General features: G+C 36.4%; 1 protein-coding gene across 2 annotated transcripts in view; it reads right to left on the bottom strand.

The window, feature by feature from the left end:
* The window catches only part of GTF2A1L (general transcription factor IIA subunit 1 like), a 60,721-nt gene that overhangs the window by 8,403 nt on the left and 27,977 nt on the right, over window positions 1-24,341 (bottom strand). For both annotated transcript variants that reach the window (XM_060169024.1, XM_060169025.1), the window contains 3 exons: window positions 17,540-17,624; window positions 15,887-16,476; window positions 62-319 (listed from right to left, as the gene is read on the bottom strand). In XM_060169024.1, coding sequence (XP_060025007.1) covers window positions 62-319; window positions 15,887-16,447 — 819 coding nt within the window. In that variant the 5' untranslated portion in view covers window positions 16,448-16,476; window positions 17,540-17,624. The remainder of the gene's footprint in view (window positions 1-61; window positions 320-15,886; window positions 16,477-17,539; window positions 17,625-24,341) is intronic.

Consider the following 24,341-nt stretch of genomic DNA (forward strand, 5'->3'; position numbering starts at 1 on the left):
AGTATATTAAAGTACAAATGCTATAAATTTTTAAAAGTTTCAGCTCAAAAATAATCCTTACCTCTTCCACAAGGTCTACTTGAGGGTCTTCATTATCACTACTGTTGGCCATTGAATCTTCATTTGATATACTGCTGGCTTCTTCAAATACCTTCAGGTCTCCCGCATCAGTAATCCCTAGAAATTTGTTCTCATCTACATCTCTCGTACTTCCTATTTCATCACTGGAAGCTGTATCTCCAGTTCCATCTATTTGAATTATCTCGTTAATATCATCATCAGTTACCTGAAGGCTTAAATCCATCTGAGAATTAGAATCCTAAAAAGAGAAATAAATGCAATAAAGTTTTTTCCTGTCAAACAAGGTATATAAAACATTGGATCACACAAAATATAAAATTACTTAAACAGTTCACAAGTGGCCTCTGAAAACATATTCCTTCCCTGTCAGATGATATTCCCTAATTTTGAATTTTAGAACACTCCTAGCATTTCTGTATAAGATGGGAATAACTTTTAAGTTGTAAATAAAGTAAACCCACTTACTGTCATACATAGACAGCAAATCAGTTGACTGTTTTCAGATAATGTTTACCAGTTTTTATACATACTATCTTAAGTTTATATACCTCTTAGGTTTTAACTATTTTATTTTAAACAATAATCCAATGAAGTAGAAAGGACAAGTGACATCATGCTCAATTGATAAATAAAAAATATAAAGGATTGTACTAACTAGAATAAACCAAATACAAAAGGACAAATATAAATCAAAACTGACAGAACTGAAAAGATTAACAGACAAATTCACAAACATAGTTGGAGAATTCAGCATTCTTCTTCTTACTAATCAATAAAAAAAGCAGACTGAAATTCAGTAAGAATGTAGAAGCACTGAACAACACAATCAACCAGCATAACCTAATTGGCATTTATAGAATACTCCACCCCCAAAGAGCCAAATGCACATTCTTTTCAAGAGCACACAGAATGTTCACCAAGATGGACCACATTCTGGATCATAAAACAAATCTTGGCAACTTTAACACATACAAAGTATGTTCTCTTAGCACAAAGGAATTAAACCAGAAATCAGTAACAGAAAAATCTGGAAAATCCTCAAATATTTACAAATTAAACAACACACTTTTAAATACACATGGGTCAAAGAAGAAGTCACAAGGGAAATTAAAACATAATTTTAATTGAATGCAAACAAAAACATTACATTTCGAAACCTGAGATGTAGCTAAAGCAGTGCCTAGAGGGAATTTATAGCATTGCATGACTATATAAGAGAAGAAGCAAGTCTCAATCACTGGCCTAAAATTCCACCTTAAGAAACTAAAAAAGAGAAGATCAAATTAAGTTCATAGCAAATAAGGAAATAAAAAGAAAAATACATGAAACTGAGAACAGAAAAAGTCAATTAGACCAAAAGTTCATTCCTTGAAAAGATGAATAAAAATGAAAAAACGTAGCCAGACTAACAAAAAGAGAAAAGAAATGATATTACTAATTAAGGATAGGGTGTCACCATAGATCCCCAAAACATTAAAAGGATAAGGAAACTGTTTTAGATCATTTGGGCTGCTATAACAAAATACCATAAGCTAGGTAGCTTATTAACAATGGAAATTTATTTTTCACAATTCTGGAGGCTGAGAAGCCTGAGATCAAGGCACCAGCAGATCTGGTATCTGGTAGAGCCCACTTTCTGGTTCACAGACGATGGCTTCTCACTGTGTCCTCATATGGCAGAGGGGCTAGGGAGCCCTGTGGGGTCGCTTATAAGGTAATTAATCCCATTAATTGAAGACTCCATCCTCATGACCTAATCGCCTCCCAAAGGCCCCACCTCCTAATTACCATCACCTTTTAGGGGTTAGGATTTCAACATATTAATTTGGGGGTTACATAAACATTCAGACTGATGTAAGGCAATTTACAAAAATTGTATGGCTGTATAGTAGCAATAAACAATTGGAAACTGAAATTAAATAACAGCACTATTTAAAGCAGCAAGAGAAAAGCAACTCATCACATACAAGGGATCCTCGGTAAGATAACAAGCAGATTTCTCACCAGAAACTTTGAAAACAAAAAGGCAGTGGTATGACATATATTTAAAGTGCTGAGGGACTTCCCTGGTGGTCCAGTGGTTAAGATTCCACGCTTCCAATGCAGGGGGCATGGGTTCGATCCCTGGTCAGGGAACTAGGATCTCATGTGCCATGTGGTGTGGCCAAAGAAAAAGAAAAAAAATGAAGTGCTGAAAGAAAAGACTAAACTAGGAATTCTATATCTGGAAAACTGTCCTGCAAATAAGGCATTTCCAGATAAAAGCTGAAGGAGTTTATTACTACTAGGTCTACCCTACAATAAATACTAAAGGGAGTCCTTTAAATCAGCATGAAAGGAAGCTAGACAGTAATCTGAAGCCACACAAAAAAATAAAGTTCTCTGGTAAAGATAAATACAATGACAAATATAAAAACCAGTATTATCATATTTTGGTTTGTTAACTGTACTTTTTAGTCCTCTATGAGATTTAAGAGATAAGAGCATTAAAAAACTATAATTATAAATCTATATCGAGTACACAATATATAAAGACATAATTTGGGATATCAGTGATATAAAGTGGGGGAGGGTAGAGCTGAAAAGAAGCAGAGTTTTTATATGAAATTAAAGGTGAGCTGGTATCAGTTCAAAATAGATTATTACAACTTTAAGATGCTATAAGTAATCTCCATGTTAACCACAAAGAAAATACCTATAGAGAACACACAAAAGGAAATGAGAAAACAATCAAAATGTGTCATTACAAAAAAACTACACACAAAAGAATGTAATAAGGGAGGAAATAAGGGAGAAAATAAGGGACAAGAAAGCTAAAAGACACACAGAAAACAAAATAGCAAGAGTAACCTCTCCCCTATTAGTAATTACTTTAAATGTAAATGGATTAAACTCCCCAACCAAAAGCAACAGACTGGCAAAATGGATAAACAGTATCCAGTTACATGCTGTCTACCAGAGACTCACCTTAGGTCTAAGGACACACAAGGTTGAAAGTAAAACGATGGAAAAAGACATTCCATGCAAATAGTAACCACAAGAGTTGGGGAAACTATGCTAATAACAGACAAAATAGACTTTAATTCAAACACTGTTCCAAGAAACAAAAAAAAACATTACATAATGATAAAAGAATTAATTCACCAAGAAGATATAACAATTCAAATATATATGCACCAAACATCAGAGCTCCTAAATATATGCAACAAAAAGGGAGAAACAGCTCTGCAGTAATAGTAGGAAACTTTAATACTCCACTTTCAATAATGAATAGAACCACCAGACAAAATATCAATAAGGAAATAAAGAACTTGAGCATGACAGACTAACTGTACCTAACAAAAATATACAAAACATGCAAAATAGCAGGATACACATTTTTCTCAAGTACACACAGAACGTTCTCCAGGATAGGCCATAAATTAGGCCACAAAACAAATCTTAGTATTTAAAAGGACTGAAATCATACAAAGTATCTTTTCTGATCACAATGGAATGAAACCAGAAATTAACAGCAGAAGGAAAACTGGAAAATCCACAAGATGTAGAAGTTAAACAACAGTCTCAAAAAAAAAAAAAAGTCAATGGGTCAAAGAAAAAACAAAAAAAAAAAACCAAAATCTTTTGTCAAAAGATAAAAAAAATCTCGAGACAAATGAAAACACAGCATACCAAAACATATGGGATTCTGCAAACGAAGTGCTAAGACAGAAATTTATAGCTGTAAATGCTCATATTAAAAAAGGAGAAAGATCTCAAATTAACAACCTTAAGGAACTAGAAGAAGAACAAATAAAGCCAAAGCTAGTAGAAGGAAGGAAATAATAGCAATTAGGGCAGAGATAAAGTAAAGAATAGAAAAACAATAGAGAAACTAAACAAAACCAAAAAAGATCAATAAAATTTATAAACCTTTGGCTAGATTGATGAAGAAAAAAAGAGAGAAGACTCAAATAACTAAAATCAGAAATAAAGAAACTTTACTAGTGATTTTACAGGAATAAAAAGAATTATAAGACTAACTGTATGTCAACAAATTGGATAACCCAGATGAAATGAACTAATTCCTAAAAACACAAAACCTACCAAGACTGAATCATGAAGAAAGAGAAAATATTAATAGACTTATAACCAGTAATGAGATTCAATTAGTCATCAAAAACCTCTCAACAAAGAAGTGCCCAGGACCAGATGGCTTCACTAAAGAATTCTACCAAACACTCAAAGAAGAATTAACACCAATCCTCAAAAATCTTCAACAAGGGAATTATCTGGCAGTCCAGTGGCTAAGACTTTGCACTCTCACTGCGAGGGCCCAGGTTCAGTCCCTGGTCAGGGAACTAAGATCCCACAAGCCACACAACATGGCCAAAAAAAAAAAAAAAAATCCTCAACAAAATATTAACAGAATTCAACAGCACATTAAAAGGATCATACACCATGACCAAATGAGATTTATTCCTGAAATGCAAAAGTGGGTCAACATATGAAAAATCAATGTAATACAACACATTAACACATTGAAGAGGGGAAAAAACGACAATCACCTAAACTAATGCAAAAAAAGCATTTGACAAAATTCAACACCCTTTCATGATTTAAAAATAAAAACAAACACTCAAACTAGGAATAGAAAGAAATTACCTCAACATAATAAAATTGACCTATGAGAAACTCTCAGCTAACAGCATATTCAATGGTGAAAACTGAAAGCTTTTCCTCTAAAATCATGAACAAGGCGTGGATGCCCACTCTTGCCACTTCTATTCAACATAGTACTAGATGTCCTAGCTAGGGCAATTAAGCAAGATAAAGAAATAAAAGGCATCCGAATTAAAAAGGAAGTAGTAAAACTGACTCTGTTTGCAGATGACATAATGTTCTATGTATAAAACCCCCAAAATTCCATACACACACAAAAATGTTAGAACTAATGAATTCAGCAAAATGTACAAAATACAAAACAACATACAAAAATCAGTTGCATTTCTATACACTAACAATTAACAACCTGAAAACAAAGTTAAGAAAGCAATTCCATTTACAAAACCACCAAATAGAATACTTAGGAGTAAACATAACCAAGGAGGAAAAAGACTTGTTCACTAAAAACTACAAAACATTGCCAAAAGGAGTTAAAAATGATACAAATAAATGGGAAGACATTCCATGTTTATGGATTAGAAGAGTTAATATTATTAAAATGTTGACACTACCCAAAGACAACTAAGATTCACTGCAATCCCTATCAAAATCCAAATGACATTTTTGGTGCGAATGGAATAGTAAAGCATCTTGAAATTCATATGGAATCTCAAGGGACCCTGAATAACCAAAACAATCTTGAAAAAGAAAACACAGTTGGAGGTCCCATTCATCCTGATTTCAAAGCTTGCTACAAAACTACAGTAGTCAAAACAGTGTATTTGCATAAAGACAGACAAAAGACCAATAGAACAGAGAGATGAGAAATAAACTCTCACATATATGATCAAATGATCTTCTATAAAAGTGACAAGACCATTCAACAGGGAAAGGACAGTCTTTTCAACAAATGCTAAGAAAACTAGATATCCACATGCAAAAGAATGAAGTTGGTCCCCTACCTTACATCATATACAAAAATTAACTCAAAATGGATTAAAAAGTTAAACGTAAGAGCTAAAACTACAAAACTCTTAGGAAAAAAATCATAGAGGAGAATCTTCATGACACTGAATTTGGGAATAATTTCTTAGATATGATACCAAAAGCATAGGCAAAAAAAAAAAAAGATAAAAAGGATTTCATCGAAATTAAAACCTTTGTGCATCAAAGGACACTATCAACAAAGTGAAAAGGTAACCCACAAGATGGGAGAAAATATTTGCAAATCATATATCTGATGAGTTAATATCCAGAATATATTTTAAAAGGCCTACACTCAACAACAAAACGAAATACTTGATTTAAAAATGCGCAAAGAACTTAGACATTTCTCCAAAGAAAATATACAAATGGCAATAAGCACATGAAAAGATGTTCAGTATCACTAATCATTAGGGAAATGCAAATCCAAACCACAATAAGATACCACCTCATACCCATTAGGATGGCTATTATCAAAGAAAAAAAACAAACAGAAAATAAGTGTTGGTGAGAACGTGGAGAAATTGTGCACTGCTGGTGGGAATGTAAAATGGTGCAGCTGCTATGGAACACTACAGTAGTTCCTTAAAAAATTATAAACAGAATTGTCATATGACCCAGCACCATATCTGGCTATATATTTGAAAGCAGGGAATCAAGGAGATATTTGTATACCCAAGTTTACAGTAGCATTAGACACAACTGTCAAAAGGTATAAGCAATCCAAGTGTTCATGGATGGATGAATGAACAAAATACAGTATATATACACAATGGAATGTTATTTAAGCATAAAAAGGAAGAAAATTCTAATATATGCTACAACATGGATGAACACGAGACATTATGCTAAGTGAAAAGGGACATAAAAGGACAAATACTATTTGACCTCCTGCTTTGAGATACCTATAGTCAAATTCATAGAGACAGAAAGTAGAATGGTAGCTGCCAGGGGCTGGGGAAAGATACAAATGGGGAGTTATTGTTCAATGGGTACAGAATTTCAATTTGGGAAAATAAAAAATGTTCCAGAGATGGATGGTGAGGACTGTTGCACAAGAATGTGACTGCACCTAATGCCACTGAACTGTACAGTAAACAATGATTAAAAGGTAAATTTTTACAATAGACAAAATCAATGGTGTAAACTGTCAAGTATGTGGTAAAACTGATAAAGAGTGCTGGTGGCAGGAAAAATTGCACAACCCCTTGAAACTATTGTGGCAATGTACTTGAAGAACCACGGAAATTTTTAGCTTTTTTCCTCAATAATCCTATCTTTGAAAATAATATTTTTAAAATTAATGCAAATGAAGCTTAAAATATAAATAACGTTGTGCTTTATGGTATTATTATTTATGACAGCACCCAAAACCATGAAACACTTAGATAAAAATAGAATATGTGCAATATATGTATGTTGAGAACTATAAAACTTTAAAAGTCAAAGACCTAAATAAAAAATGTAGCAATAAATTGGAACACTTATTGTGAAGATGTCAATTCTCCCCTTGTTGATCTATAGATCCAACAAAACCCATATCAGAATCCCAGCAGCTTTTTTTGTAAAAAATGACAAGCTCATTCTAACATTTATATGGAAAAGCAAAGAATTAGAATAACCAAAATAACTTTGAAAAAGAATAAAGTTAAGAAACTCAGGGCTTCCCTGGTGGCGCAGTGGTTGAGAATCTGCCCACCAATGCAGGGGACACGGGTTCGAGCCCTGGTCTGGGAGGATCCCACATGCCGCAGAGCAACTAGGCCCGTGAGCCACAACTACTGAGCCTGCGCAACTGGAGCCTGTGCTCCGCGACGAGAGAGGCCACAACAGTGAGAGGCCCGCGCACCACGATGAAGAGTGGCCCCCACTTGCCACAACTAGAGAAAGCCCTCGCACAGAAACGAAGACCCAACGCGGCAAAAATAAATAAATTAATTAATAAACTCCTACCCCCAACATCTTCTTTAAAAAAAAAACAAACAAGAAACTCATGCTCTCTGATGTCCAGACTTACTACAAAGCTGACATAATCAAGACAGTGTGGTGCTAGTGAAAAGATAGACACATGAATTAATGAAACAGAGTGGAAGTCCAGATATAAACCAACATACATTATGATAACTGATTTTCATTAAAGGTGAACGTGCTTTAAACACTCAATGTGATTTAGGCAACTCAATGGAGACAGGGTAGTCTTTTTAACAAATAATGCTAAAACAACTGAATATCCATCCATATGCAAAAAAAAAAAAAACCTAAACCCTAACCTTGCACTATACACAAAAATTAACTCAAAAACGGATCACAGTCCTAAATGTAAAATCCATAAAGTTTTTAGAAGCATTCAATGATCTTCACAACCTTTGGTTAGATAAGACACATTAGCAGAAATCAAAAAGAAAAAAGAATAAATTAGACTTCATCAAAATCACAAACTTCTCCTCTCCTAAAGACAGCGTTAAATAGCAAGGACATGAAGCAACTACAACTCTTACCCACTGGGAGCAGAAATTTGCATTCCACCATACACCGCTGCTGGGAATACAGCCACTTTGGAAATGAGTTTGGCAGTTTCTTATAAGCATACAGGTATCATATGACCTAGAAATCCCACTCCTAGGTATTTACTCAAAAGTAGAGAAAACCTAAGTCCACACCAAAAAGGAAGGGAGGGAGGGAGCAAGAGAGAAAGGAAGGGAGGAAACCCACAAACCCACACATGAATGTTTTTAGGGGATTCGTTCACAAATGCCCAAACTGGAAACATCCAAATGTCCAAATGGTGAATGGATAAACAAATTGCGGCACAATGGAATACACTAATATATGCAAAAACATGAATGAATTGCGAATATATCATATTAAAGTTACATAATGCATGATTCCATTTGTTTGACATTCTGAAAAAGGCAAGCCTATACCAAAAGAAAACACATCAGTGAGTGCCAGGGACCAGATGTGAAGGGAGGGTATTGGCTACACAGGGGCCTAAGGGACCTCTTTGGGGTGATGGAAATGTTCTGTATCTCAACTGTGATACTGGTTATATAACTCCAAGTGTTTTGACAAAATTCATAAGTACATCTAAAAACTGTACACCTAAATAAAGGTGAACTTTACTGTAGATACTACCCCAATAAATCTGATTGGGTGAAAAGTAAATTATGGTAAGGTTAGTCCTGGGCCTAATCACATGTTGGAATTGGCTTTTCATGTTAATAGCAACAAGTACTGAAAACCTTAAACCGCAAGATCTTTTGTTACAAAATGAATCAGCGCTCCCATGGTACTTTACCAGATTAGTATAAGCTTATTAAGGAATATTAAAGATTCCAGGACTCTTGTAATTGAATTCACGTAGCATCATCTTATTTTACCTATATCAGTGAGGTCCTCTTTATTCTGGGAAAAGAGTAAGATTACAAATCCAAATTTAATATCAATAACTGCAAAAGAGTTTCGTCACTCTCAACTTCTTTCTTCAGAAGCACTTCCACCAAGCATGAGAAAGTTCACATGATTATCTGACTCCAATCTCCTTTTCCAAGGTGGTAGTTTAACCAAAATAGCAGGCAGTTTTGCAGCAACATCCATAATTGATACCACAGGCCCATGAATAGGAAGATTTAAGCCTTTCATATGGCAAACATCCACTACATAGATCAATGAACTCCTCCAAGTCAAATTGTTATTAGGAGGTTTCCACTGTCTCTCAACAATAGTTAATGTCTCCCCAAGGATCAATTAAGGGCTTCAAGTACTGTCCTTTGAAAAGCCATAAAAAATTTGCATAAAAAAGAATAGAACATTTTCCCCACACTTTTTGACAAATGTCTTGGAAAAGATAATGACTGGAAATTAAATTGGAAATCATTAAATCAATTTAAATCATTAAATTGGAAAATTTAATAATTCAATTAAATTCGAATGCATTTGAGTGTCATGGCAGCCGACAATACTTCTTTTAGAATTATTGGCTGGGTCTCAGCACTAAGGTATGCCATGTGCTGAAACAGACATTGAAATACTCTCTCCACTGAAGCAGCAAAACCATGTGTTGCCAAGCATCTCAGGGGCTCCATCAGTACAGAGAGTACCAAATTCTGTTAATCTATAAAAACTTCATTATTACAAAGATGTCAGTTTCCAGTTTCAAAAAAAGGTCTCACAACACAGGAATTTTTTACTGTGCCAATGTGCAAACATGATTAAAATCAGATGTCGGCTGCCCTGAGAAGTACTGGTATTTTTATCCTGCTGAATGTTAAAGAAAAGTCACTGCTGATTCTTCTATGAGTTCTCGCTGAACGTGAAGAAATGTCAACAGTTCTAGTGCAGATGACGTCATCTGACAGAAGCACTGCTTTAGTTTTCTTTCTCTGCTCTAAACAAACCAGCTCAATGATTTCCAAGATTCTCAGCTTCACCCAAGGTCTTTTCAATTGCATACAGCTTCTGTGGCTGGGCAGTACAATGAGCAAATGCATAGGACGCTTCAAGATAAAGCTTTATTTGCCAAATACAGCTTCCAACCTTTTCAACTTAAGCTTTCCCCTAATGAAAGGACAATATTTTTCTAATGGTTGGTAAGGACTGATACAACTTCATACGCATATGTGGGAATAAAGATAAAACAGGAGAAGCCTAAGCTATAACATATTTTCTCTTCACATTTTCAAACTAAACTATGTGAAATTCAGTTGCCTATAATCATAATGGAAGGGTACATCTTTAATTCTTAACAGAAACTTAATCCAGCTATCTCCCACAACATAATGGCAATAATGATTATATATTACCTAACCATGTAAGTAGCATCCCATGCCACTCTACTCTTATTTGGGATGAAATATACCTCAACATATTCTGACAAATACAAAAAAAAAGTATCTTGTTAAATTGGCTTTTTTCCTCTAAAGAAATAAAAATGTCATGTATCTTGTTAAATTGGTTTTTTTCCTCTAAAGAAATAAAAATGTCACATACCTGGTTTAAAAATCTGATTTAGAGATATTCATTTAGAAGTAGCATACAGTGACTCAAAAATTATGTGCTCAATTAACTGAATCATGAATTCAAATAACTATTGGTATGATATTTTATCTTTTAGAAGAGTATCAGAATGGATTGGAAAATAAAAGCTCTTAAAGTTATATATTCTCTAATCCCCTCACTCCATCCATTTTTCATTCATAAATTGATATTTAGCTAGATCAGTCGTTCTTAATCTTAACTATGTATTACAATCACCTCAGAAAACTCCAACAATAGTAAGTGGACCGCACTCCAGACCAATTAGATCCATATCCCTTGGGGCAGACTTGAACATTTTTTTAATGCCCCAATAATTCTAATATTTAGCCAGAGTTGAGAACTATTGAGCCAAGTAAACTAGTCATAGATCCTCTTCTTTTAAAGAGAATATATATATGAATATATATGTGTGTGTGTGTGTGTGTGTGTGTGTGTGTGTATTCTTAGGTGTTGGGTATACAAAGATTAATAAAATGTACCTCTCAATGCACACAGGACATTTTAATGCATCTCTTAACTACATTATGACAAATACACACATAAGGTGCTATGGTAACACAGAAGAGATACATCCAACCTAATAATGAAAGGGGAGAGGGCAGATAGAAAGGTATTAAGTAAGATTTCTGGAGGAAGTAATAAATGGGTAAGTAGGAATTAACTTTGTTGTTTCCTGCCTCTCTTTGCTTTTGTTATCCCCTCTGCTTTGTGCCTGGCTTTTCTGCCGCCATCCTTTCTTGCGGTTAACACAGATCATTGCTCACAGTTTGTTGTTACCAATAAAGTAGTAGGCATGAAATAAAGAGCAAATGAGAAACTCTGGCCAAAAAAGAACATGGAGGTCCTCGTATGCCACATTAAGAATACTGACCTAAAAAACAACAGACTGCCAGATATTTCTCAGGCAAAGATAGGTTTATTCAGGATCAGCAGAAATGTGGGGTGTGCAACCATGGCGAGCCACATGCAAGTCCCCTCGAAGGAAGAAAGCTTATATAGAGAAGAAAAGGAAGTTGGGAGGGCTACAGTAAACAGAGTCCACAGCTCTTCGTTGGTTAAGTTGTTGTCAGGATAGAAGCGGAGTCTTCTAGTTGGGCTCTGCTATTGTCACAGGGCGTGAGAGTGCCCCCCTCAGGTCTCCCAACTCTATTTAATTGAGATTTCTGTTTATTAATTTTTTTTTCAAGGAGCTTCAATTTTATCCTGTAGCTGATAGGCAGTCAGCGACATGTTAAGCAGGCTGCATGCTGAGTAAATCTATGGTAGCCATGAGGAGCAGAGGTCATAGCTAATACTCACTGAGCTCTTACCATATGCTAGGTAGTATACTGCTGAGCACTTCACACTGATTATCTCACATAATCCTCCCACCACCACAATTCTATGGTAGCTACTAGGATCTTTATTTTACAAACGAGGAAATAGTAGCTTGCCCAAGTCATGTAGTTATTAAGGGATAGAGAAGGAATTCAAAACATTTCTGATCCCTGAAGCCTTTAACCTCTAGGATGGATGGACTGGAAGGAGTGGAGTAAGAACCAGCAGAGACTACAGGCTAATAAATTAGTTAGAAACTATATTGTCCCAATTGAGAGACAATTAGGGCAATGGCAGTAGGGATGGAGAAGAGGAAAAAGATTCCAGAAATATTTGGTTTTAAAAGTTGTCAAAAGTTATATGATTCAGCCTTTAAAAGGAATGAAATTCCCATATATGCTACATGAACGACCCTTGAAAATGTGCTATGCAAACTAAGCCAGTCACAAAAGTACAAATATTGTATGACACCACTCACGAGGTACCTAGTAGTAGTCAAATTTATAGAAACAAAAAGTAGAAGTTACCAGGAGCTGAATGGAGGGGATAAAAAAGGGTACAGAATTTCAGTTTGGGATGATTAGAAAGTTCTAGAGATGGATAGTAGTGATGGTTGCACAATAATGTGAACATGCTTAATGCCATTGAACTGTATACCTAAAAATGGTTAAAATGGTAAATTTTATGTTCTACCGAGGTCCCTTGAACAACATGGGTTTGAAATGCGCAGGTCCATTTATACGTGGATTGTTTTCAATAAATACATACTACAAGGTCTGTGACTGGTTGAATCCGTGGATGCGGAATCACGGATACAGAGGGTTAACTATAAAGTCAGACGCAGATTTTTGACTGCGTGGAGCTCAGTGTCCCTAACCCTTGCACTGCTCAAGGGTCCACTGTATATACTTTACAAATTTTTTTTTCAATTTTTAAAATAATTTTTAAAGGACTTCCCTGGCAGTCCAGTGGTTAAGACTCTGCACTCTCAGTGTAGGGGGCACAGGTTTGATCCCTGGTTGGGGAACTGGGATCCCACATGCCACGTGGCGTGGCCTAAAATAACTAAATAAAAATAATTCTCAGGCTTCCCTAGTGGCGCAGTGGTTGAGAGTCCGCCTGCCGATGCAGGGGACACGGGTTCGTGCCCCGGTCCGGGAAGGTCCCACATGCCGCGGAGCACCTGGGCCCTTGAGCCATGGCCGCTGAGCCTGCGCGTCCGGAGCCTGTGCTCCACAACGGGAGAGGCCACGACAGTGAGAGGCCTGCGTACCGCAAAAAAACTAATAATAATTAAAATAATAATAATAATTCTCAAAAGCACACGACATAAGGAGGATGGGGGGAAAGGGGGCCAAAAAGTCATTGTAGTCCTTAGCTTGGGAGACCAGGTGGGCAGTGGTACTATGCAGTATCTCTGATGAGGAAACAATGACTTATTATAACATTCAGGGAGAGCTGTCTAGAAAGGAAACAGACATGAGAATGAAGCTCAAGGGAATAACTGGGCTGAAAATGCAGTCATCAACAAGCAGGTCATAGTTAAAAACCACGATAATGCATGAGATTGCCCAGGGAAAACATGAAGTAAGAAGAGAAATGGGCTGAGGATAGAACCTTAGGAAACAGCAAGGTCAGATAAAGAGGAGCTCACAAAGGAGATAAGAGGAAGCAGTCAAAAAGGTAAATAATTAAAAGAGAAGGTAGCAGAAATGATAATATTTGGGAGAGAGGGCAATGAAGATGGTGGGGAGAGCCAGCAAGAAATAAAAAGGAGCTGGAGAAGATACACCACCCTACCCGTTTCTCTCCTTCTGCTCCTACTTTTTGCAGTTCCAATGAAGACCTGAGTTTCTAATTTTCTATAGCATTATAAGATTAGCAAACAAAATTCCTACACTGAGGAAAAACTTAACATAGTAATATGCACTTTAAAATAGGAACACGTCAAAAATTGTCAGGAATATATTTTATGAAACAGTAATAATGCTAAACCTACATAAAAACTTAAGATCTCTGGCAGTCTACACAGGAAAAGTAAATAAGTAGGGCTAATTGTAACTTGCTTTAAGCAATAAGAATTTCTGAAAAGCTACTTATAGAGAGCTATTTATAAAATTTTCTGAAAATTAAATCAGTATAAACTTTACCAGATTACTATTTTAAGTTAACCTACAGTAAGTTTTTTAAAATGTTATAAATTAAATTCTTTTGACGGTTTGGATGTTTGTGTTTTAAACACAGATTTTAAAACCAAGCAACAAGTTATATGAAAAGTTATCTAATATATCACATGCCCATAAAGCATAATAGCACTAATCTAATGCTTATTATGGTGACAGAGCTATCAAAAACTCTATATACATCTCTGATAATTCTAAACATTATGAGCTTGGTTTTATGCCCAGTTTACAGACTTATGACTGAATTTCAGAGAGCAACATTACCTAGCTTGCTTGTAAGTGGTAAATCTAGAATTTGAACCTATTGTGGCTTTAAAGCTTAAACTCTTAACCACTAGCCCCTAAACAATCCTTAATCTCCCTTAACTAATCTACTTCCCCATATCAGAACAAAGTACAATGTGACATCTAATAAGTAAGTAGAATAAGTCCTTGAATCATCACACCAGAAATCTTCAAAGTTCATACAGAGTGCAGGAGAAAAATGCCTCTAAAAGTTATATTCCAAGTGATAAAAACAAACGCTTATTTTAGTTATTTTCCCTCAAAACCATATGTTTCGTAATTATGAGTTTATCCTCCATTTCTTAATTTTATATATTATGTGAAAAATATAATGAACACTCAATAAACATTTTAACCTTAATACATTATACCAAACTAAACCAAAAACAGACTTGCTAAAAGATTTTGAACAGGCTTCATCAAACATCTGAAATATTCTAAAACAAGTCAAATGGTTTCTGATAGACATATTCTTTGTTCATTATCCTTCACTGTACCCTGTACCTTCCCCTTCTATCTAGAAAAATGTTAAGGTGACACTTAACTACTACACTGCTACAGATTTGTACAGCGGTTCTAAAGGACCACTAAACCATTAGCTAGAGACACAAACCTTTATTTGTCATATGTCACTAAATTGTATAAATGGAGTTAGCTGTAAAACATAATTTTACATTTGTAAAAAGATAATGCAAGATTTTAAAATTTTACCATGTGAAATTCTCCATGAATCTTTCTGCTATCACTATGAATTCCTTGGAAATTAATAATGTAAACCTATTTTTAATATGGAAGGCTAATTAGGAGCTATTTTTTAGTGGTTTGAATTCCAAAAGAAATTAAGTTAACTAGTATTTTAGCAAACGGAGAAACAAAGTATTTACTAGCAAGATAATTCCTCATGTAGAGAAAACTTTCATATGGGAGTTTAGGAAAATTAGGTAGAGCAAGAAAAAAAATACTTTGAACCTCTTTTGTATATTAAGTATGACAATGAATTACCTCAAAACACTCATTTAATTACTAGAATGCATTTCTGAATCTTAAATTTTATCTGCAGACAAAAAACAATTCTCACAATGTAAGGGAGAGGTAAATGGATTACCTTAAAACAAATGCATTTTCTTTAAAGAAATATTCTAATTCATTAATTGAAACTAAAAGTTTAGAAATGCTGAGCATGAATACTTTTAAAAACTGATAGTTATACTAAAAATAATAAAGAAAGAATCTTCTAAAAGGAAAAACAAAACATGCTTTTGAGTAACCTTACAGTTTAAAAAAAAAACACTCAGGACAGCTAATCACTGGCTACTGTTTATCTCCTAATTCCATTAAATTGAACATAGAACTACCTTCTTTGAGACAGGTAGGCTGCTGGGCTCCTCTGTATTTCTCGGCTGCTTTACAGAATCCCATCCACACATCCTATCTTTAAGGACACGAAGCTGAACATCAGGCGTATGCTGGTGCTGAGCCCCCGGAGGGCCTGTGGACAGGGGCCCACCATGCAGATTTTGAGTCATGCTAGCGGAAACACCGAGCACTGGCTCCACATTAGAATCCATTTGAGAGAGCTGTGAAGGAAATACAACACCTGAAAGGCTGATATACTGAGAGTTTTCCGGCTGACTCAGTAAAGCTTCAGACATGATTTTATGCTGATTTCCAGGATGTAAAAGAGTATCACCAGTAGCATTTTCTAAACGTTTCCTATCCACTGTCCCAGAACGAAGAACTACAGGTTGTTGGAGCACAGTTTCCATTCTCTGTGATTTTTCAGTAGTTACTTGAAGACACCACGGGTTTAATTGTGGAATACTGGTCTGTATTATTGAAGGCTGCCCAAGCTGCTGAAATACTTGCTGAAACGGATGCTGAAGAATACCTGCTCTTCCAGAAGTCTGTGTCACCATAATTGGTACATTAACTTTATAAAGGTAACCTTAAAAAGAAGAAAAAAAAAAAAAGAAGAAAACAAAACTATAAGTATAACAGAATCCTAATTTCCTTTAAATTTCCTAAAAAAAAAATCTCATGCACAGGAGGCTGGGAGGAAATACGTCAATATGTTAATAGTGGTTACCTCTAGGAGTTTTCCTTTTATTTTTCGGATTTTTTGTGTTTTCTATAATAAATATATATTACTCTTATTTTTTTAAATTAAATATATCTTGCTTTAACTTTAGCCATTTCCCACTATTGCTTATATGGCACATTCTGAGACACATACAGGCTACCAATATTTATTCCATGAACCTCTCCCATTGTTTAATAAATTACAGTGTTAACAACCCAAATTGGGATTTTAAGAAACCTAACCATGGAGAATGTATTTCATATAGTTAAGATGTAAGATACCACATAACAACTATAAGACAAGGATATCCAAAAAGGGTTTAATAATTTCAAAAGGTATCAAATTTCCCCCCTCTTTCCTTTAAAATAATACTAACCAGAAGAAAGAAGAAATTTATTTTTTGAGCATTGAGTCAGGTGCTTGCTTAAACTCTGTAACAACCCAAAAAATAGATATGATTCTCTTTCAAATGAAGAAACAGTTCTTTGAAAAGCAGAGGTTTTTAATCTCCAAATTTTTCAAATATTCTTATACAATCTCCAATAAGAAAGGAGGCAAAGGTTGATAAATCTAATCTTTAGATTTTCTTGATTAAAGCTAGCCGGGACACATGTGTGTCAAAATTCAGGTAACTGACTTGAATTAGAGAAAACCTATATAAAGCATCTTACACAATGTTGGGATGAGAACTGGAAGTGAAATATAGGACAAGCTTAGTACCTGCCTTAGTAGACAGGCTTAGTGTATTTCGTGGTAGACTGCTTCCATAACAATAAAAACGACCATTTATTATTTTTAAATAAGTTTTATTAAAAGTTCCTATAACTTCAATAACTTGTGGTATACAGTTTATTTAAAATCATGAAAGTTAAGACCCAGAAGTTAGTACCAAAGCTAAAAACAAAATATTTTTAAACTATACTCTTACCAGATGCCGTCTGTAATGTCACACCTGCTGGTACATGAACAGGATAACCAGGAAAAGTAAAGTTTGCACTGGAGTTTGAGGTGCCCTAGATATGAAAATTTCATATTAGAAAGTTAGAAAAAGGCTTTACTTGAACCTTTTTTTCCTGATCTTACGGAGGATAAAAAAAATCTGACTAAGGTCAACAGGACAATAGTAGCACTTAACATTAGGGCTGAGTTCTCTGAATAAAACAACTTTTTAATATTTGATTTAGATCATCTCATTAAAAATAAAAGGAATTCTGGGCTTCCCTGGTGGCGCAGTGGTTGAGAGTCTGCCTGCCGATGCAGGGGACACGGGTTCGTGCCCCGGTCCGGGAGGATCCCACATGCTGCGGAGCAGCTGGGGCCGTGAGCCATGGCCGCTGAGCCTGTGCGTCCAGAGCCTGTGCTCCGCAACGGGAGAGGCCGCGGCGGTGAGAGGCCCGTGTACTGCAAAAAAATAAAAAATACATAAAATAAAATAAAAGGAATTCTGTTCTATGGCTATTAGCAATGAAGTCAGTAAGGCTTCATAAATAACATGAACACTGACTCATAAAACTTGCCCACAACACAGCTTTGCGTGGGCCACTGATACCCAGGTATCAAATATAAGAACCACAGCTGTTTATAGGAGTCCTCTAGTCTGTAAGTTGATCACTAATGTTATTTTAAAACAGATAACACAACAGTGTATAATTTTTATTTTGGAATAATTAAACCGTAGGGTTTTACATTTTTAATACAAAATGAAAAGACAAAAAAAGTTTTTGCCTACTAGACCTGCAAAAATTTAAAAGATTGATTAATAATAGCCAATGTTGGTAAGGATGTGATAAAAATCAGTTCTCTCAGACCACTGCTTATGAGTGTATATGGTACAATCCTTTCAGAGGCCAATTTTGTAACATATACCAAAACTGAAAACATGCATAATCTTTGACCCAGAAATTCTACTTCTAGGAATTTATCGTGATTACCTGATTATCACACAAATACACCAAGACATATCTACAAGTGTAATCACTGGAATGCTATATTAGAAAAACACTAGCAAGAATTTAAATGTCCATAAACAAAAGACTGGTTAATTAAACTTGATACATCCACTAAGGCTAATCAATATTTAACTGGCATTGAAAACAGTCCATCTATATTACTAAGTTTAAAAAAAAATTACAGAAACAGTACAGAGAATGATCCTGCTTTTACCCTGAAAATTAAGGTTAACTTTCTTTAATGAAAGAAGTCTAAATGGATATACATCATACAGTTAAAACAGTTATCTTTGGGTTATAATACTACAGGGCTCTATCACTTTTTACTTTATAAATTTGTTTGGTTTTACTCTTTAGAAGTATATTATTTCTTTAATGAGGAGAAAAGGTATTGCCAAGAATTTCAAAGGCAGAGATATTTCTTCACTGGTTTCATATCAAAACCAGCACCATTCTTCCCAAAAATCCTAGTAAGGGCTATACTTTTTGTTTGTTCTTAATGAAGAAATAGAAATAAATGGCCTACTAAAATCCTGTACCCTAGAAAGGAAGCTCATGGGCTGAAAGAAATGAAAAACTTTATATATCACGTTTTACCTTCAAAGAAAGGTAACAGAGAAAAAGTTCTATTTTGCCCCACCTGAAAAGTACTCAATTTTCTATATATGTTTTAATTTTATCTTCTGCCCCCAAATCCCGGGGGGGAGGAAATCTAACCTCTATTATACAATGGTAAAAAAATAACCAAAATATTCCACTTAAATAAAAGGAAGAATTATGATGTGCCTCAACCCTAGGGGAAAAAAAATCAGAAAAACATTCGTATCAAAATCATCTATTTAGGATCCACCAAGTATGTAACATTATACAGTGTATTAAAACTCCATACAATGTAAGTTAAGAAATTTCGTAACCTTGTAGGCACAGTCTTGGCAGATGCTAACAACTGCTCTGGAAGACAGGAAAAGTTGGTAAGAAAATATTAATTCTGGAACTCCTGAATTTTTGCAACACCTATGTTACAGGAGCTATTTCTATCTCCTCATCCCTTACCACATCTTTTCTCATTCAACAGGAGGATTACAAATTACATCTCTGCCCAGCCTTCTGCCACCATTCACTAAAACTGGGGCATCTCTGTTAAAATATATCTTAGATATTGGTTCAAGATGGCAGAATAGAAGGACGTGCTCTCAGTCCCCCTTGCAACAACACCAGAAACACAACTAACGGCTGAACAATCATCGACAGGAAGACACTGGAACTCACCAAAAAAGATATCCCACACCCAAAGACACAGGAGAAGCCACAGTGAGACGGCAGGAGGAGCACAATCACAATAAAATCAAATCCCATAACTGCTGGCTGGGTGACTCACAAACTGGAGAACACTTAGACCACAGAAGTCCACCCCCTGGAGTGAAGGTTCTGAGCCCCACATCAGGCTTCCCAATCTGGGCGTCCGGCAACAGGAGGAGGAATTCCTAGAGAATCACACTTGGAAGGCTAGCGGGAATTGATTGCAGGACTTTGACAGGACTGGGGGAAACAGAGACTCCACACTTGGAGGGCAAACACAAAGTAGTGTGCATGTTGGGACCCAGGGGAAGGAGCAGTGACCGCATACGAGACAGAACCAGACCTACCTGTTAGTGTTGGAGGTTCTCCTGCAGAGACAGGTGGTGGCTGTGGCTCACCATGGGGACAAGGACACTGGTAGCAGACGTTCTGGGAAGTACTCCTTGGCGTGAGCCCTCCCAGAGTCCGCCATTAGCCCCACCAAAGAGCCTGGGAAGTCTCCAAAGTTGAGTTGCCTCAGGCCAAACAACCAAGAGGGAGGGAACACAGCCCCACCCATCAGCAGACAAGTGGATTAAACTTTTACTGAGCTCTGCACACCACAGCAACACCCAGCTCTACCCACCACCAGTCCCTCCCATCAGGAAGCTTGCACAAGCCTCTTAGATAGCCTCATGCACCAGAGGGCAGACAGCAGAAGCAAGAAGAACTACAATCCTGCAGCCTATGGAACAATAACCATATTCACAGTAAGGTAGACAAGATGAAAAGGCAGAGGGCTATGTACCAGATGAAGGAACAAGATAAAACCCCAGAAAAACAACTAAATAAAGTGGAGACAGGCAACCATCCAGAAAAAGAATTCAGAATAATGATAGTGAAGATGATCCAGAACCTCAGAAAAAGAATGGAGGCAAAGATCGAAAAGATGCAAGAAATGTTTAACAAAGATCTAGAAGAATTAAAGAATAAACAAACAGAGATGAACAACACAATAACTGAAATGAAAAATACACTAAAAGGAATCAATAGCAGAAAAACTGAGGCAGAAGAACGGGTAAGTGACCTGGAAGACAGAATGGTGGAATTCACTGCCTCGGAACAGAATAAAGAAAAAAGAATGAAAAGAAATGAAGACAGCCTAAGAGACAACATTAAACGCAACAACATTCGCATAACAGGGGTCCAAGAAGGAGAACAGAGAGAGAGAAAGGACCCGAGAAAATATCTGAAGAGACTACAGTCGAAAACTTCCCTAACATGGGAAAGGAAATAGCCACCCAAGTCCAGGAAGTGCAGAGAGTCCCATACAGCAAAAACCCAAGGAGAAACATACCGAGACACACAGTAATTGAATTGGCAAAAATTAAAGACAAAGAAAAATTACTGAAAGCAGCAAGGGAAAAACAACAAACAACATACAAGGGAACTCCCACAAGGTTAACAGCTGATTTCTCAGTACAAACTCTACAACCCAGAAGGGAGTGGCATGATATACTTAAAGTGATGAAAGGGAATACTTACAACCAAGATTACTCTACCTGGCAAGGATCTCATTCAGATTTGACGGAGAAATCAAAAGCTTTACAGACAAGCAAAAGCTAAGAGAATTCAGCACCACCAAATGAGCTCTAAAACAAATGCTAAAGGAAATTCTGTAAGTGGGAAACACAAGAGAAGAAAAAGACCTAAAAACCAAACCCAAAACAATTAAGAAAATAGTAATAGGAACATACATATCGGTAATTAAACATGAATGGATTAAATGCTCCACCCAAAAGACACAGCCTTGCTGAATGGATACAAAAATGAGACACATATATACGCTGTCTACAAGAGACCCACTTCAGACCTTAGGGACACATACAGACTGAAAGTGAGGGGATGGAAAAATACTCCATGCAAATGGAAATAAAAAGAAAGCTGGAGTAGCTACACTCACAGCAGATAAAATAGACTTTAAAATAAAGAATGTTATAAGAGACAAGGAAGGACACTACATAATGATCAAGGGATCAATCCAAGGAGAAGATATAACAATTATAAACATATTATGTGTAAGGTCGGATCTTAACAAACAGCACCGCGAAACATAGGAAAGCTTCAAGTGAGCTTTATTAGGGAGCGCTCCCGGGCGAGGTTCACTGGTCCGAGAGAAAGGGGCCAGAGAAGTCACACCTGGGCGAGGGTTGGGCAAGGTTTTATAGGGGAAGAAGGGAAAGGGGTGTGGTGAATCTGGGAGGGTGCAGGGTATTCCTTATTTGGTGGTCTTTTCGGGTATCCTGGGGGACCGTTAGTCCTGCCCCTCGAAAGGCGGGAAGGCTGGGCTGGGTTCAAAGTCCCCGGGTCAGTTCCTCGAACTGGGTGGTCCGGAATGTCTCCAGGGCAGTTTCTGGAACTGGGTGGTCCGGAATGTCTCCAGGGAAGTTTCTGGAACTGGGTGGTCCGGAGAATTTCATTCTGATGCAACCTGTGAATCTGATTGTATTCCCCTGCCTTGGGCCAGTTGGCCTTACAATATGCACCCAACATAGGAGCACCTCAATACATAAGGCCACTGCTAACAGCTCTAAAAATGGAAATTGACAGTAACACAATAATAGTGGGGGACTTTAACACCTCACTTACAACAATGGACAGATCATCCAAACAGAAAATTAATATGGAAACACAAGCTTTAAATGACACAATAGACCTGATAGATTTAATTGATATTTATAGGACATTCCATCCAAAAATGACAGATTACACTTTCCTCTCAAGTGCAGATGGAACATTCTCCAGGACAGATCACATCTTGGGTCACAAATCAAGCCTCAGTAAATTTAAGAAAACTGAAATCATATCAAGCATCTTTTCTGACCACAACGCTGAAATCGTATCAAGCATCTTTTCTGACCACAACGCTATGAGATTAGAAATCAATTACAGGGGAAAAAAAACATAAAAACACAAACACATGGAGGCTAAACAATACATTACTAAATAAACAAGAGATCACTGAAGAAATCAAAGAGGAAATCAAAAAATAACTAGAGACAAATGATAATGAAAACAGATGATCCAAAACCTACGGGATGCAGAAAAAGCAGTTCTAAGAGGGAAGTTTATGCTATACAAGCCTACCTCAAGAAAAAGAAAAATCTGAAAAAAACAATCTAACCTCACAACTAAAGGAACTAGAGAAAGAAGAACAAACAAAACCCAAAGTTAGCAGAAGGAAAGAAATCATCAAGATCAGAGCAGAAATAAATGAAATAGAAACAAAGAAAACAATAGCAAAGATCAATAAAACTAAAAGCTGGTTCTTTGAGAAGATAAACAAAATTGATAAACCACTGGCCAGACTCATCAGGAAAAAGAGGGAGGGCTTCCCTGGTGACGCAGCGGTTGAGAGTCCGCCTGCCAATGCAGGGGACGCGGGTTCGTGCCTCGGTCTGGGAAGATCCCACATGCCGCGGAGCGGCTGGGCCTGTGAGCCACGGCCACTGAGCCTGCACATCCGGAGCCTGTGCTCCACCATGGGAGAGGCCACAACAGTGAGAGGCCCGCGTACCGCAAAAAAAATGGAAAAAGAGGGAGAGGACTCATATCACTAAAATTAGAAATGAACAAGGAGAAGATACAACAGACACCACAGAAATACAAAGCATCCTAAGAGACTACAAGCAACTCTATGCCAATAAAATGAACAACCTGGAAAAAATGGACAAATTCTTACAAAGGTATAACCATCCAAGACTGAACCAGGAAGAAATAGAAAATATGAACAGACCAATCACAAGCACTGAAATTGAAACTGTGATTAAAAATCTTCCAACAAACAAAAGTCCAGAACCAGATGGCTTCACAGATGAATTCTATCAAACATTCAGAGAAGAGCTAACATCCATTCTTCTGAAACTCTCCCAAAAAACTGCAGAGGAAGGAACACTCCCAAACTCATTCTATGAGGCCGCCATCACCCTGATACCAAAACCAGACAAAGATACTACAAAAAAAAGAAAATGACAGACCAATATCACTGATGAATATAGATGCAAAAATCCTCAACAAAATACTAGCACACAATACAACAACATATTAAAAGGATCATACATGATGATCAAGTGGGATTTATACCAGGGATGCAAGGATTCTTCAATATACGCAAATCAATCAATGCAATACACCATATTAACAAAGAATAAAAACCATATGATCATCTCAATAGATGCAGAAAAAGCTTTTGACAAAATTCAACACCCATTTATGATAAAAACCATCCAGAAAGTAGGCAGAGAGGGAACTTACCTGAACATAATAAAGGCCATATATGACAAATCCACAGCCAACATTGTTCTCACTGGTGAAAAAGTGAAAGCATTTCCTTTAAGATCAGAAACAAGACAAAGTTGTCCACTCTCACCATTATTATTCAGTATAGTTTTGGAAGTTTTAGCCACAGCAATCAGGGAAGAAAAAGAAATAAAAGGAATCCAA

The sequence above is a fragment of the Lagenorhynchus albirostris genome, chromosome 13, assembly GCF_949774975.1.
Source record: "Lagenorhynchus albirostris chromosome 13, mLagAlb1.1, whole genome shotgun sequence".
Lineage (NCBI taxonomy): Eukaryota > Metazoa > Chordata > Mammalia > Artiodactyla > Delphinidae > Lagenorhynchus > Lagenorhynchus albirostris.